Source organism: Lipotes vexillifer, unplaced genomic scaffold, assembly GCF_000442215.2.
Source record: "Lipotes vexillifer unplaced genomic scaffold, Lipotes_vexillifer_v1.1 scaffold236, whole genome shotgun sequence".
Classification (NCBI taxonomy): Eukaryota; Metazoa; Chordata; class Mammalia; order Artiodactyla; family Lipotidae; genus Lipotes; species Lipotes vexillifer.
Window position 1 is genome coordinate 999,307 of NW_006773295.1, and position 13,371 is coordinate 1,012,677.

Below are 13,371 nucleotides of genomic sequence, written 5' to 3' on the forward strand. Positions count from 1 at the left end.
ATTGGGGGGTCCCCCGGCCCACCCCCCCCCCCCGCCCCAAACTCCCCTTGGCTGGAAGATTCTGGAGCAGTCCCCAGGGAGGTAGGGTGGGACCCCACCTGACTCAGTTTGGCTTCCCCTCCAAGGTCTCGGCCACTGGGGGCCCCCTGCCCCCTGTCAGCACACTGACAGCACTGCACAGCTTGGAGCAGACATCCCCAGGTCTCAACCAGCAGCCCCAGAACCTCATCATGGCCTCGCTTCCCGGGGTCATGGCCATAGGGCCTGGTGAGCCTGCCTCCCTGGGCCCCACGTTCACCAACACGGGTGCCTCCACCCTGGTCATTGGTAAGCTGGTGGGGTGGACGGGGGCATCTGGGTGAGGGGCTCATGGGGCTCCCACAGAATCCAGGAGCAGGACGAGCCACTGGGACTCATTCCTTCATGTATTTATTGAGTGCCCACTCTGTGCTCCACCAGTGATACACAAGTGGACCGAACAGCCCTAAATCTCAGCCACCCAAGTGGGGAGGCAGACAATAAGCAGAATATGGGTTTTGGCCAAAAAGTTGGTTCAGGTTTTTCCCAGCAGCTTACAGAAAACCCCGAACGAACTTTTTGGCCAATCCAATACATAAGTTATATAATACCTTAAAAGGGAAAACAGCTATGGGAAAACAGAGCAGAGCAAGGGGGACTGAAGTTTTCTAGGTTTTAGGTTTTAGTTTTTTTTTTTTTTAAAGCCCAGAAAAACTTTATTCAGAACTATTATGCAGAAACTCAATATATAAGACAGACAGGGAGCTGCTGGGAGCCGGGTACAGAGAGTTAAGCCCCAGGGCCTTTGCATTGTTGTGGAACCCCAGGGCTCCAGGGACCCCTGCCCTTATGACTGAGCTAGCAGCTCAGAGGGGGAGTTAACTTGCCAGGGCTGTAACTTAGTGAAGGTGCCTAGTACAAGGCTGTTTCCTGATTACCTTGTCCCCTCCTCCTACCCACTGGCCCTAGGAGGGAGGGATGGTGCCCCTGGGGGTCAGGGCTGGGCCTGGGGAGGCCATGGAGGCGGCAGGAGGTCTGGCTGACTCCTGCCCCTCCTGCTCCAGGCCTGGCCTCCACGCAGGCACAGAGCGTGCCGGTCATCAACAGCATGGGCAGCAGCCTGACTACCCTGCAGCCCGTCCAGTTCTCGCAGCCCCTGCACCCTTCCTACCAGCAGCCGCTCATGCCCTCCGTGCAGAGCCACGTGGCCCAGAGCCCCTTCATGGCCACCATGGCCCAGCTGCAGAGCCCCCATGGTGAGCACCCCTCGGCCCCCCTGCTGGGGGAGGTGGTGGGAGAGGCTGGCTGTCGTTGAGACCAGGGGAAGGGGGTGGCTTAGCAGATGCTGTGGTCTGTGTGTGTGTCTGATTCAAGTGTGAGTGCTTCTGTGACGGGGGCTCTGCGGTGCTCAGATGAGCGTCTGGGGGCTGGAATACGTTTCAGTGTGTGAATCCGTGTGGCTGCGTGTGCACGCACATGGGTTTGTGTGAGTGGGTGTTTGTGTGTGCACACCCACGTGTGCCCTTGGGGCCATATGTATTTCTCAGCTTTTAGAAAGGTAATGTGGTGCATACACCATGAATGACACAACACTCCCAGCAGGGCTTGGGGCAACACCCTGCATCAAACACCATGATTCCTGCAGCAAAAGGTAGAATTCCACGAAGTGGGTTAATAAAGACTCCGCCTCACATCAAGTTCAGGTCACATTTTGCCACCAAATGAGCTCTAGTGCCAACCAGACAAAAACCTGTTGGCTTTCAGACCTTTCTGGAACTTGGACTCTTGGATAAGGGCTTGCGGACATGAACATCTGTGTATTTGGTTGAGGGCACCATTTATGTGTGTATGTGGGTGGTTGTGTTTTCATCTGAGTCCATGTGAGAATACGTGATTTATGTTGTTTTCTACTGGCATCTGTGTGAGTATTTGTGGGGCTGGAGACTACAGGTGAAATTCTGGGTTAGACTGTGGAGAGGGGTCCTGAAGATGCAGAAAGGCTGCCCCCTCCTCAACCCCTAACAGGAACCCTGGCCTTTCCCTCCAAGGCCCGTACTTAGTGCCCTAACAGCACCTGTGCCTCCCGTTGCCCTTCACACCTGTCCTCTCGAGGTGACCGTAGGAGCTGGGTTTGGGTTCCCGGCCTCGCCCAGGCTCCTCTCCACCGAGACAGGCGGAGCAGGGCCCTGTGGCTGGGGAGAGCGTCCAACCCCTCTACCTGGAGCTCCCAGTTTTGGAAATCAGCCCTGAGTCCCCAGCCACTGCCCCACTGGGCTGCTCACCAGGCCCACGCCCCATCTCCCCCAGCCCCCCACCTTGAGGCCCTCCTGGGAGGGGTCCAGCCCAGGCCAGGTGCCAAGCCTGTGTCCCCCTCTCTCCTCCCTCCCTCCCGGCCAGCCCTCTACAGCCACAAGCCCGAGGTGGCCCAGTACACCCACACGGGCCTGCTTCCGCAGACCATGCTCATCACCGACACCACCAACCTGAGCGCCCTGGCCAGCCTCACGCCCACCAAGCAGGTAAGGCCCAGGCCTGCCCCGGCCCCTCCCTGGGTCCTGCCCCAGCGCACACCCTGGGGGCTCAAGAGCTGCCCTTCTGCCAGGTCTTCACCTCAGATGCTGAGGCCTCCAGTGAGTCCGGGCTTCACACACCAGCATCCCAGGCTGCCACCATCCATATCCCCAGCCAGGACCCTGCTGGCATCCAGCACCTGCAGCCCACCCATCGGCTCAGTGCCAGCCCCACTGGTGAGTGGCCTTTCCCTGCCCCCACCCCTGCCATCCCCATAGCTGGGGAGGAAGTCGTGGGCAGCAGACGGGGGGGCAGGGAAGGGGTAAATGCGAGGGGCCCCTGTGCTCCCCTGAAGTGAGCCGAGGGGGGTGTGAAACCACAGGAAATGGGCCTGTCTCACAGGAACATCTATTAACTCAGTTGAGGAAAAAGATAACTGGAAGAGGTGGTAGGGGGTAATCAGGAGGTAAGAACTGGGCTTGCTGGGGACCAGAAGTGACTCATGGGTGTGTTGCTTTAGCTCAGGGTTTAGCATTTTTTTGAATTTGTTGCCAACAGCTAAAAATTAAGAGCGTTCATAGACTTCTGGCTCCTCTTGCAAAGTCGGAAGGACTCGTGTTGCCCCGTGGCAACCACAGAGTGTGGGCTCCCCAGCCCACCACGTCCCACCCAACCCACACATTTCCATTCCCTGAAGACGTGAGTCTGCAGCCCACAACGTCAGGGTGAAGAGCAGGCACTTTGGAGTCAGGCTGCTGGGCTTTGAGACCCACGGCAGCCACTTGCTGAGTGTGAGCTTCAGCATCCTCCATCCAGCCCTGGTGGCTACAGGGACAGTCACTGAGGGCTCCACGGCCCCGGCTCTGTGCTCTACCCATGAGGTGTGTGTTGGCGCCCCCGGTTTACAGATGAGAAAGCACTCGAGGAGGACTTGGTAGCGCTTCCAACAGCCACTAGGTAGTGGGACCAGGACCTGAACCCAGGTCCAAACTCAAAGCCCATTCATGCTCTCTTGAGGGTTCTCCTGAGACGCAGAACCAATAGGAAAACGCGCGCGCGCGCACACACACACACATTTAAGGAATTGGCTGATACGACTGAGGGCTGGCGGGTCTGAGAGCTGCAGGGTAGGAGGTGGTGCTGCAGTCTCCTTCTCCAGGAAACCTCAGCCTTTGCTCTTGAGGCCTTCAACTGACTGCATGAGGGCCACCCACATTATCAAGGGAACTCTCCTTTACTTAAAGTCAGCTGACGTAGGTGTTAACCACATTACAAAATACCTGCGCAGCAACATCCGCACTAGGGTTTGGCTCAATGACGGGGTACTAAAAGGCAGCCAAGCTGACGCATAAAATTAAGCACGACGCCGGCTCACCAGCGCTTCTGTGATGTTCCCACTAAAATGTGCTGGGAAGGCCACTCCCTCGTGGCCCTGGAGCCTGGCGGGGTGGGGGGTTAACAAGGCCCGAGGGCAGAGGTGTGACTCTGGGGTCCGGTCACCTGCTGAGATTCAGGAGGTGGCGAGGTGCCACTTTCCCATCCCGAGTACCCCTTAGGGATGGTGGGTGGGGAGGGGTCGGGATGGGCGTGGCAGGCAGCCAGCCACCTCCTCTGCCTCTGCAGTGTCCTCCAGCAGCCTGGTGTTGTACCAGAGCTCCGACTCCACCAACGGCCATGGCCACCTGCTGCCGTCCAACCACAGCGTCATTGAGACCTTCATCTCCACGCAGATGGCCTCTTCCTCCCAGTAACCATGGACACGGCCTCCCAGGGGATGGGCCCTGGAGCCTACACAGCCTGCTGGAGGGGTGACCAAGACGTTTGAGCCTGCAAAACTTTCACTGCCCCCAGGCTGCTGCTCTTCCCTGGAAAACTGTGCCTCAGTCCCCACCCTGTTCCCCTCAGGAAAGGGGGGTGTTCTGAGGCGCCCCAACCCAAGGAGGGCTGCTTCAGTGCACAAGAGGGAACCATGCAGAGCTTGGAAGCAGAGCCTGTTCCTGGTGGGACTCGGGAGGGACTGTCCCTGCTGCTCAGGGTAAATCTTGTCACTTGGAACAGAAGGGGGCAGGCTTGGACTCTGGTACCCCCAGGCCGGGCCTGTGGAGATCCCTGGCACCCCGCAGGGAACTGCCAGCCACACTTCTCAGGACACCAGCCTGTGTAGCTGGGAGAGAGGTCACAGCTCAACGTGGCCCCATTCTGTCACCTGTGCCCCAATCAGGCCACTCCACTCAGCCCCCCTTCCTGCTTTTAACCCGCACACCCATTTGGACCCACCTGTCCCCGCTCACATAAGCATCGTCTGAGTGGCTCCTCTATGCCAGGGCCTGGGGCAAGCAGGCCTCTTCAGCTTCCCTCGTCCCGAGCCATCCCTCTCCCCGGCCGCCATGACCTCCCGTATTCTTGGACATCTGTCCCCCTGCGCATCACACCTTCTGATGCCAGCCTGACATCTCGCCTCTACTGGAAAGCCCCCCACCCTCGCAGGCCTAGGTGCTGTCCCTGCTCCTATGGGAGACTCGTGACTCTGTGCCTGGTGCCACGTCAAGGTCGGGGGGCAGCAGACCCCTCCCTGCTTTGGGGGAGAAGCTGCTGAGCTCAGAAGGTGGTAAGGCCGGGACAGCTAGCAGAGCTGAGGGGCCCAGAGGGAGAAGAGAGGCGAGACCAGAGGAGAGGTTGCCGCCTAGAAGCTTGGCGCCCAGCTAGCTGAGGGGAGGCGTTCACAGCCCCCCACCCCGGGGAGGCTGAAGTCCTGAGGGACAAGGGAGCCATGCCAACCAAGGGCTCATCTCCCTGGGGCTGCTGCAGACAACCCAGCCCTAGTGGACTGCCTCCATCCTGGATTGAGGAAGGAGCCAGGGGAGAACTGGCATCCCCTGAAGCTTGCAGCTGGCTAAGGGCGAGCCTGTACATTTATTTAACTCTTAGTAAAGTAAATGAGGAACGTGTTGAAACGTCTTGCTTGTCCACACATCGCCCAGATGGGATTGGGCAGGCAGAGGGGGGCGGAAGGGGACCAGTAGCCCAAGGAGGGATGGGGCCGGCACACAAGCTCTCACATCCCACCTCTGTCTTCCTTGCTTTGCCGAATCTCCAAGGCCAGGCAACGAAGCCAGCACTTCACCTTCACCTTGAACTTCTGCTCCTTCTTGCAGGATACATGGGTCCACGAATCCCCCAGGCCACGAGTGCTGTGACACTTCCTGAAGTCTTGACGCTGGGGTAGGGGAACACTTCTGGGGGTGTAGGCAGGACCCCTCCTGTGTGATGCTTACTTATAGTGGCTCATCAGGATTCAGCACAGACACGAGGGCGGCACCCAAATCCCTCTGTTACATTCTGGGTCCCTCGACAATTTATTTTCAATTATCCAGTTGGCTCAGAGACATGATCATGCATGGTGTATTCACAATGTGAAGAAAGAAAATTCTGGAAAGCCAGGTAGAGGCAGGGATCTCTCTCCTTCTTTTCCAGACAATGTTATATCAGGTCTGTGTGGCTTGTAGGGAGATGCACAAAACTCCTCCTGGGGCTTGGCATCTCGGGGACGCCCTCCCTCGTTTTCTTCAGGTCATGTCCCACACCAGGCTGAGGAGGCGGAAGCTCTACCACTTGGCCATCAGCCTTCAATAACTGGGAGGCTCCTCCTTCTTCCTGAGGTCACAGAATGTTCTGGTACCACGGGTCTGCCCCAGCCCCAGCGGGAGCACAGAAGGGCAGGCCTTGCTCATCCTACAACCGCTTCTTTGCCCCGACCCTTGGGCCAGCCCCAGTCATGGGCGAAGTCTAGACTTGCTAGCCAAGTCCTTGCACTTGGAGAAGGAGGCGGAGCTTCGACATGCCTGAGCTGGGCCCCGTGCTCACAGGCGGGGCTCAGTTTGCAGGCACGGCTGCTGTGCTCTTTGCTGGTGGGGATGGGGAGGTCTCACTGGCCCTCTTTGTCTTTTTCTTCCTTTTCTTCTTTTTGGTCCCAAACGGTGCCTGGTCTCCACTGAGCCCGGCGGACTCCCTTCCCTGCTCCCCAGATGCGGCCTTGCTTGCGGTGGTGGCCGCGGGGGCGAGGTTGGCGCTGTCCTCCTTGGCTTTCTTTTTCCACTTCCTTTTCTTCTTCTTTGCCTTTTTCTCCACGTTGCCAGGGCCGTGGATGGCGGACTCCTGGACGATGTCAGAGGCTGACACAGCCGCCTCCCGGCAGCGCTGCAACTCGTCGCCGTCCTCGCTGCTGCAATGGGAGTGCAGGCCGGGTCAGCTGGAGTCGGGACGGGACCCCAAAGCCACCTCTCGCTGCCTCTGTCCAAGCCACCAGAGAGAGGCCACAGACAGAGGGTGGCGGTTGGAGAACTCAGGCTTGGCAGTGAGGCAGAGCTGGGTTCCAATACTGGCTTCTCTGCTTCACAGCTGTGTGACCTCACCATTGTGACTTAACCTCTCTGACCCTCAGTGTCTTCATCTATAAATTGGGGATCTTAACAGAGCCCAGGCCTCACAGGGATGTCCCAGGAGTGCAGTATCCGGCAAAAGATGGGTGCTTGAAAAGCAGTAAACATCCAAAGCCAACGCCCAGTGGAAACGCTTCCCCCTCCCACTGAGGTACTATTTCTCCAGCTACTGACAGGGCTTCTTCTGGACCTGGACCTGACTGGAGTTGGCCTGGCTATTTGGGGGGCAGGGGGTCTGGCCAAGACAGAACACAGGCAACAACGAGGGAACTTGAGGAGTGGGTGTGCCATCTCACCTGGAGCTGGAAGGCAACCGTTTCCGGCGGGGCTGGGGAGCAGCCTCCTTCTCAGGGCCTCCAGGGATGGACGTGAAGAAAAGGCGGAAGCCTGCAACCCACAGGGGCAGAGTCAGCACCGCCAGGGGCACCCCAGGGGCTGAGGCTGCCCCGTCTCTGCCCTCAAGGAGATGCCCTCAGTCCAGCGGGCATCGCTCCTGTCTAACTACAAAACGGTGCCTCGTGGGATGAGAGGCACACTTGCTACCTGCTGCAGTGAGAGGATGGGGTGCTTGAGGGGATGAGTACTTGAGCCGAGTCAGCAAGCCCTCAGAGGCTTCAGGGAGTCAGCAGCTGAGCCTCCTGCCTAAGGCAGCTCGCCGAGTGGCTAATGAGTTGGGCAGGGGACAGAGACTCATGTGGGAGAGGCTGCAGGGTGCACTGGCTAGGCGCTCCTGCTTAGGGTCACCTCGGGCCAGTGTCTGCATTCCTCAGAGCCCCAGTCCCCTCACGATTCCCCCCTGTGAACAGGATCACCATAATACATGCCTCGGACAGGGGCTGCAGGGATGAAAAAAGATAAAATGCCAAAAAGGTATTTCCCAGCTCCAGACTCACGGGAGGCGCTTAATAAAGGAAAGTATAACTACTCACCATCATCCTCCAGGACGCCTCTCGGTACCTCAGCCTTTCTTGGCTCCTTCACTACTTCTGAGATGGTAATGGAGCTAAGGGAAGAGATGGTGGATTTAAGATGAGATTCTGGGTAACAATGAAAATTCTTTTTAATTAAAACTTGCTTTTCTCCCTTTAAGTGGAGGGGGTGGGGTAATGCCATACTAAGTGCAAAGGCGGAGAGCAGCCCGGCCTGATGGGGACGCAGATGTCCATACTGCCAGCTCAAACTGCGGTGCCTCACTGGTTTAAACCCTCTTTATTCCAGAAATTGCTGAAGAAGTTTTGAAGATACTCACAGTACAACAAAGTGAGCGCAAGGCGAAGCGAAAACAAGAGCAGGAAGAACAGAAAGAGCCCGAAGTGTGGCCAGGAAGCCCTACACACTTGCTAGACAGAGGGTACACATTTCGTTCTGAACTTCCTGGCAGCAAGCACGAAAAGGGAAATAATGACCAGTCCAGAAAAAAACAGTTCAGGGCTTCCCTGGTGGCGCAGTGGTTGAGAGTCCGCCTGCCGATGCAGGGGACGCGGGTTCGTGCCCCGGACCGGGAAGATCCCACATGCCGCGGAGCGGCTGGGCCCGTGAGCCATGGCCGCTGAGCCTGCGCATCCGGAGCCTGTGCTCCGCAACGGGAAAGGCCACAACAGTGAGAGGCCCGCGTACCGCAAAAAAAAAAAAACAGTTCAGGGCTTCCCTGGTGGCGCAGTGGTTGAGAGTCCGCCTGCCGATGCAGGGGACGCGGGTTCGTGCCCCGGACCGGGAAGATCCCACATGCCGCGGAGCGGCTGGGCCCGTGAGCCATGGCCGCTGAGCCTGCGCATCCGGAGCCTGTGCTCCGCAACGGGAAAGGCCACAACAGTGAGAGGCCCGCGTACCGCAAAAAAAAAAAAAACAGTTCAGAGGTCAGCTCCTAGAGCAGGGCAGACCTGTTTTTTTGTTGTTGTTTGTTTTTTAAAAATTTTTAAAAACTTGAGCTAATTGTAGATTGACTTACAGTGCCAAGAAATAATACGGGGAGATCCACGGACTCCCCCCCACCCTGGTTCTCCCTCTGGTGACACTGCGTGTAACTAGGGTCCACTATCACAACTGGGAAACTGACTTTGCTACAACCCACCGACCTTTTTCAGACTTCAGACCTGGGTTTTGAATCCCGATTTTGTCACTTACTAACAAGGGACTTCATCTCTCTGAGCCTGTGTTACACGTCTCTACACTGTGAGTAATAAGAGTCCCCGCCTCCGAGGGCTGTGACAAGAATTAAATGAGACAGTGGATACCAAGCCCTGAGCACAGAGCCTGGCTGCAAGCCAGTGCTCAGTAAACAGCAGCTACGACGATGCTGAAGATGACTACTGTTGTCAAGATAAGCAATGAACTCACAAGACCCCCTTTCTCTAGAAGCACAGAGAGAGTGGGGAGAACTGACAAGACCAGGAAGCAGGTCTTGGGCGAATGCTGTGGGGGCAGTCACCTCGCACGCACCGCAGAGACTGACGCTCTCAGCAACATCCTCGCAGCGAACACAGCAATGCACTGGGTGCTTCTCTTAACTGCCTTCTGTAGGTGCCAGAGGCCTCCCCGAAGTCCTGTGTGGGACGTGGTCTGGGGAGAGGGAGCAGAGACGCGGTCTGGCCCAACTGGGCGCCGCCCCTGACCCGGGTAGTATCTAACCCAGTGGTTCAACGTCGGTCCGCAGGGGACACCAGGCAATGACTGGAGATACAGTTGGTTGTCACAGCTGGTGGAGAGACGCTACTAGGATCACATAGGTAGAGGCCAAGGATGCTGCAAACCATCCTACGTGCACGGTATAGCCCCACACAACCACGGACAATCCAGTCCAAAATGTCCATAGTGCCAAGATGAGAAACCCTGATCTAACACAAGGGACCAACTGGAGTATCATTTCTTTGGAGAGAAATATGGGAATGCTGCAGGTAATATCCTGACCGCGTGTAACCCGCATCCTGCTGGATTTCCACCTAGGGAAGCATCCATTGTGGATCACTGCAATGCCAGGCAGGCCCTGGTCACCCTGAAGGTGAACCGTCATGGAGAAAAACCACTCCCATGGGTTGAGATGCTAACTGACCTTCCTAAACATGTTTAACACATTCCCAGGTTGGGGGACTGGCACTAACGCCATGGGGGCGCAGGCTGCTGAGGCCTGGCCCAACATTCTTTCTGGGAAGAGCAGCTGGTGTGCACTTTGGGAAGGCTTATTTGTCCTTTTTCAATGACTACTTCAAATTGAAGGACTATGGCCTGACCCTCAATCTCCTTTTCAAAACCTGCTAGGCTGGGGACTTCACTGGTGGCACAGTAGATAAGACGCCGCATTCCCAATGCAGGGGGCCCGGGTTCGATCCCTGGACAGGGAACTAGATCCCACATGCATGCTGCAACTAAGAGTTTGCATGTCACAACTAAGGAGCCCTGGAGTGGCAACTAAGACCTGGTGCCACCAAATAAATAAATAAATATTAAAAAACAACAACAACAAAAACCCTGCTAGGGCTCTGTCAAGTGGGGATGGATGTAGACCAGCGTATCCCGGAACACGTCCCATGACACGCCATCAGTCATCCATGGAACACAGGCATTGTGGCCAAATGAATTCACAAGATGCTGGGCTAAACAAAGTTATACAGGTCTCTTTACTGCAGGACTTCTCAGGGCCTTGAATACACTATTAGGAATCTAAATCTCCCAGGCACGGGGGTATGCAGAGTGCAGCGTTTCTCCACCTCTTTGCTGTTGGACCCCTTTTGTCAAGAGCCACACTCTGGACTCACATTTCTGGGCACCTATTTTGGGAATGCTGACCTGGATCTTTACAGATTGTATTCTCACAGTGCCTGGCATACAGAAAGCACCCAAGAAATAGGAATTCAGTCGGTCCCTTGCCCTCTTGCAGAGGGAATGAGCTCGGGTTCCCCACTTCGTCTCGTGGGAGCAGGACTGCACAGTGGTTAAGAGCAGGGCCTTTGGAGTCAAAGCCACTCTGCTCCTTCCTCCCTGTGACTTCAAGCAAATGCTTCCTCTCACAGAGCAGAGCCTGTTGCCACATCTAGAGAAGGACAATGACAGGACCTTCGTGGTAGAGTGACTATGAAGCGATGAGGTGACAAATGCCACATGCTTGCCGCGATGCCGACTTACACACTCTGAGCTTCCAGGCCATGGGAGCCCTTACTCTTCATATTAATGAATAAGGGCAGGTTACCTGTCCAGCAGGGCTCCCAGCATCTTAGCTACGTGTGCTCGGAATTCAGGGGTGGTCTGCAGCTCGTTGCCGTCTTGTTCATGCTCATCCACCTTGTGCCTACAACACACACGAAAAAGACCTCACTTCCTGCCAGCTCAGAAGCTACCCCCATGAGGGTGGGGAAGACATGTGTCTGGTTCGCACTGACATCCCAGGGTCTAATAGCCTCTGGCACGCAGCAGGGGAGCAATATCAATGAATGAATGCGTGAAATGTGAACCCAAAGTGCACAGTACCTGAGGCTCGGTTGGGTGGTTGGCAATGGAGTATTTGCAGCACCTGTGAAAATAACGAACACCAAAGCATTTACAGAAGAAACGACTATAGCATCAGTTGTGTGCCAAGCACTATTTTATGTGATTTACACGTATAGCTCATTGAATGTTTCCAGTGACCCCATGGGGTGGGGGTTACCATTATCCCCATTTTGCAGAAGAGGAAACTGAGGCAAGGAGATGTAAAATAACTTAGCCAGGGTCAAACAGCTAATAAGCGACAGAGTTGGGATGAGGACCCAGGCCATCTGGCTCCAGAGGCCCCGCCTTAACCACCATGCTGGACAAGCAAGTGTAATTTGATTCCAGCATTTATTGAGTGCCTACTATGTGCTTGGCTGTGTGCTAAGTGCTGCGGAAGAGAGAGAAGAAGGGGGCTCAGTTATGTTGATCACTGGACTGGGAGTCTGGCTGGGGTCTCAGCCTCCACATTCATTAGAGGTGCCTTTCTGGCAAGTTCATTTATTTAAGAACTATTTTCCTGACCACTGTGTAGGCCCTGGGGATACCATGGTGAAGGGATACCAGCCCTCGTGAAGTTCACATCATGTAACCTCTTGCTCAATAAGTATTTGTGGATCAAGTACAGGCCAGAGTTGACTCTAGGTGCTGGGGATGCAGGGATGAAAGGAAAAAAGACAGGATAAATAAAGAGGCGATTGTAGAAGAAAGGGAAGCATTATATACGAAGGGAATCACACAAACTATGATGATGGTGGAGAGAAGGCATGTAACCCAGCTTTCCCGAAGAGATGGTGTCTCAGCTGTATTATTAAAGGATGAGTGGGAGTCAGACAGGAGGGGGAAAGCAGTCGATGGAAAAAGACCGATCACATAATTGCTGCTATTTATTGGGCCTTTAATATGTGCCAAGCACTGCACATACATCATCTCAGCTCCTTCTCAACCTTACGGGGTAGGTACTACCATTACCCCCACTTTACAGATGAGGAAATTTAAATACAGTGAGATTTAAGTACCTTGACCAAATTTCTTACTGCTATTAAGTGATGGGGATGGAAAGGCATTTCTGCCTATAGAAAATGAAGAGAAAACTGCAGAGTTATGGTGCCCACAGACGAGAGGGCGCAGTATGGTCTGGAGCCTACCTACGGGAAGTGTGCAGTATGGCAGAAAGGCAAAAAGGGACAGGCAGGCAGGCAGGGAATGGATTACCAAAGGGCTTGTAAGTCCTTTTCGACAAAAGCAGGGGTTCTTTGCCATGGCCTGCTCTGGCAGTCTGGTAAAGCCTGGATCCCTTCTCAGAATGTTTTAGATGCAAAAAATGTAACACATAGGATTACAAAGAAAACCAATGATACTGAAATTCAGTTATCATTAATAGCAAAAAGCCAGATTTGGACATTTTGTTGTTCACATATTGTTGTTCACATATTGTGAATAAAATGTTTCTGATATATCTGCAAAGACTGTAATGGGATTTGAAAATCTGCAACTTTTGTTAAGACAAAGTAACAGGTACTGCCAAAACTACTGTGGCTTGTTGTTCATATGCATGATGGAAAGAGATGCTAAATTTCAAGCAGAGATTAATGAAAGTAAAGATGAAATATTTTTCCCATTCAGATTCACGGACCCTCTGGATTTTGTCCGGGATTAGGTACCCTTAAGTTAAGGGGTTTTGGATTTATTCCCAAGGCACTAGGGAGTCACGGTCAGAGAGACACGTACGACACAGCTCGCTGGCAGCCCCAGGGAGTGAGAAAGTGTTGGAGGCGGGGAAAGGCTGGATGCGAAAACCCAGTAAGGGTCGCAGTCACCTCGGAAAGGTGGTGGGCTGCGCAGGGTGCGAAAATTAGGATGGACCCAGGGAAGCAAAGTCAAGAGACATTCAGGTGACTTGGTTTCTCCGACAGGGATAATGGAACAAACCTCCCTGCTG

At 54.9% G+C, this 13,371-nt stretch overlaps 2 protein-coding genes across 3 annotated transcripts in view; one reads left to right on the forward strand and one right to left on the reverse strand.

Annotated features, from left to right (window-relative positions):
- The window catches only part of HNF1A (HNF1 homeobox A), a 16,569-nt gene extending 11,673 nt beyond the window's left edge, over positions 1 to 4,896 (forward strand). The window contains exons 6-10 of the mRNA XM_007448202.1: positions 126 to 327; positions 1,083 to 1,274; positions 2,416 to 2,537; positions 2,621 to 2,765; positions 4,153 to 4,896. Coding sequence (XP_007448264.1) covers positions 126 to 327; positions 1,083 to 1,274; positions 2,416 to 2,537; positions 2,621 to 2,765; positions 4,153 to 4,280 — 789 coding nt within the window. The 3' untranslated portion in view covers positions 4,281 to 4,896. The remainder of the gene's footprint in view (positions 1 to 125; positions 328 to 1,082; positions 1,275 to 2,415; positions 2,538 to 2,620; positions 2,766 to 4,152) is intronic.
- A 1,506-nt stretch (positions 4,897 to 6,402) lies between these two features.
- Positions 6,403 to 13,371, reverse strand: part of CUNH12orf43 (chromosome unknown C12orf43 homolog) — a 7,414-nt gene continuing 445 nt past the window's right edge. Inside the window, exons 2-6 of one of the 2 annotated variants that reach the window (XM_007448204.1) lie at positions 11,430 to 11,472; positions 11,152 to 11,250; positions 7,898 to 7,971; positions 7,265 to 7,355; positions 6,403 to 6,748 (exon numbers count right to left, since the gene is read on the reverse strand). In XM_007448204.1, the coding sequence (XP_007448266.1) occupies positions 6,403 to 6,748; positions 7,265 to 7,355; positions 7,898 to 7,971; positions 11,152 to 11,250; positions 11,430 to 11,472 (653 nt within the window). Of the gene's footprint in view, positions 6,752 to 7,264; positions 7,356 to 7,897; positions 7,972 to 11,151; positions 11,251 to 11,429; positions 11,473 to 13,371 lie in introns of both variants that reach the window. The other variant, XM_007448203.1, reaches the window with a different exon arrangement.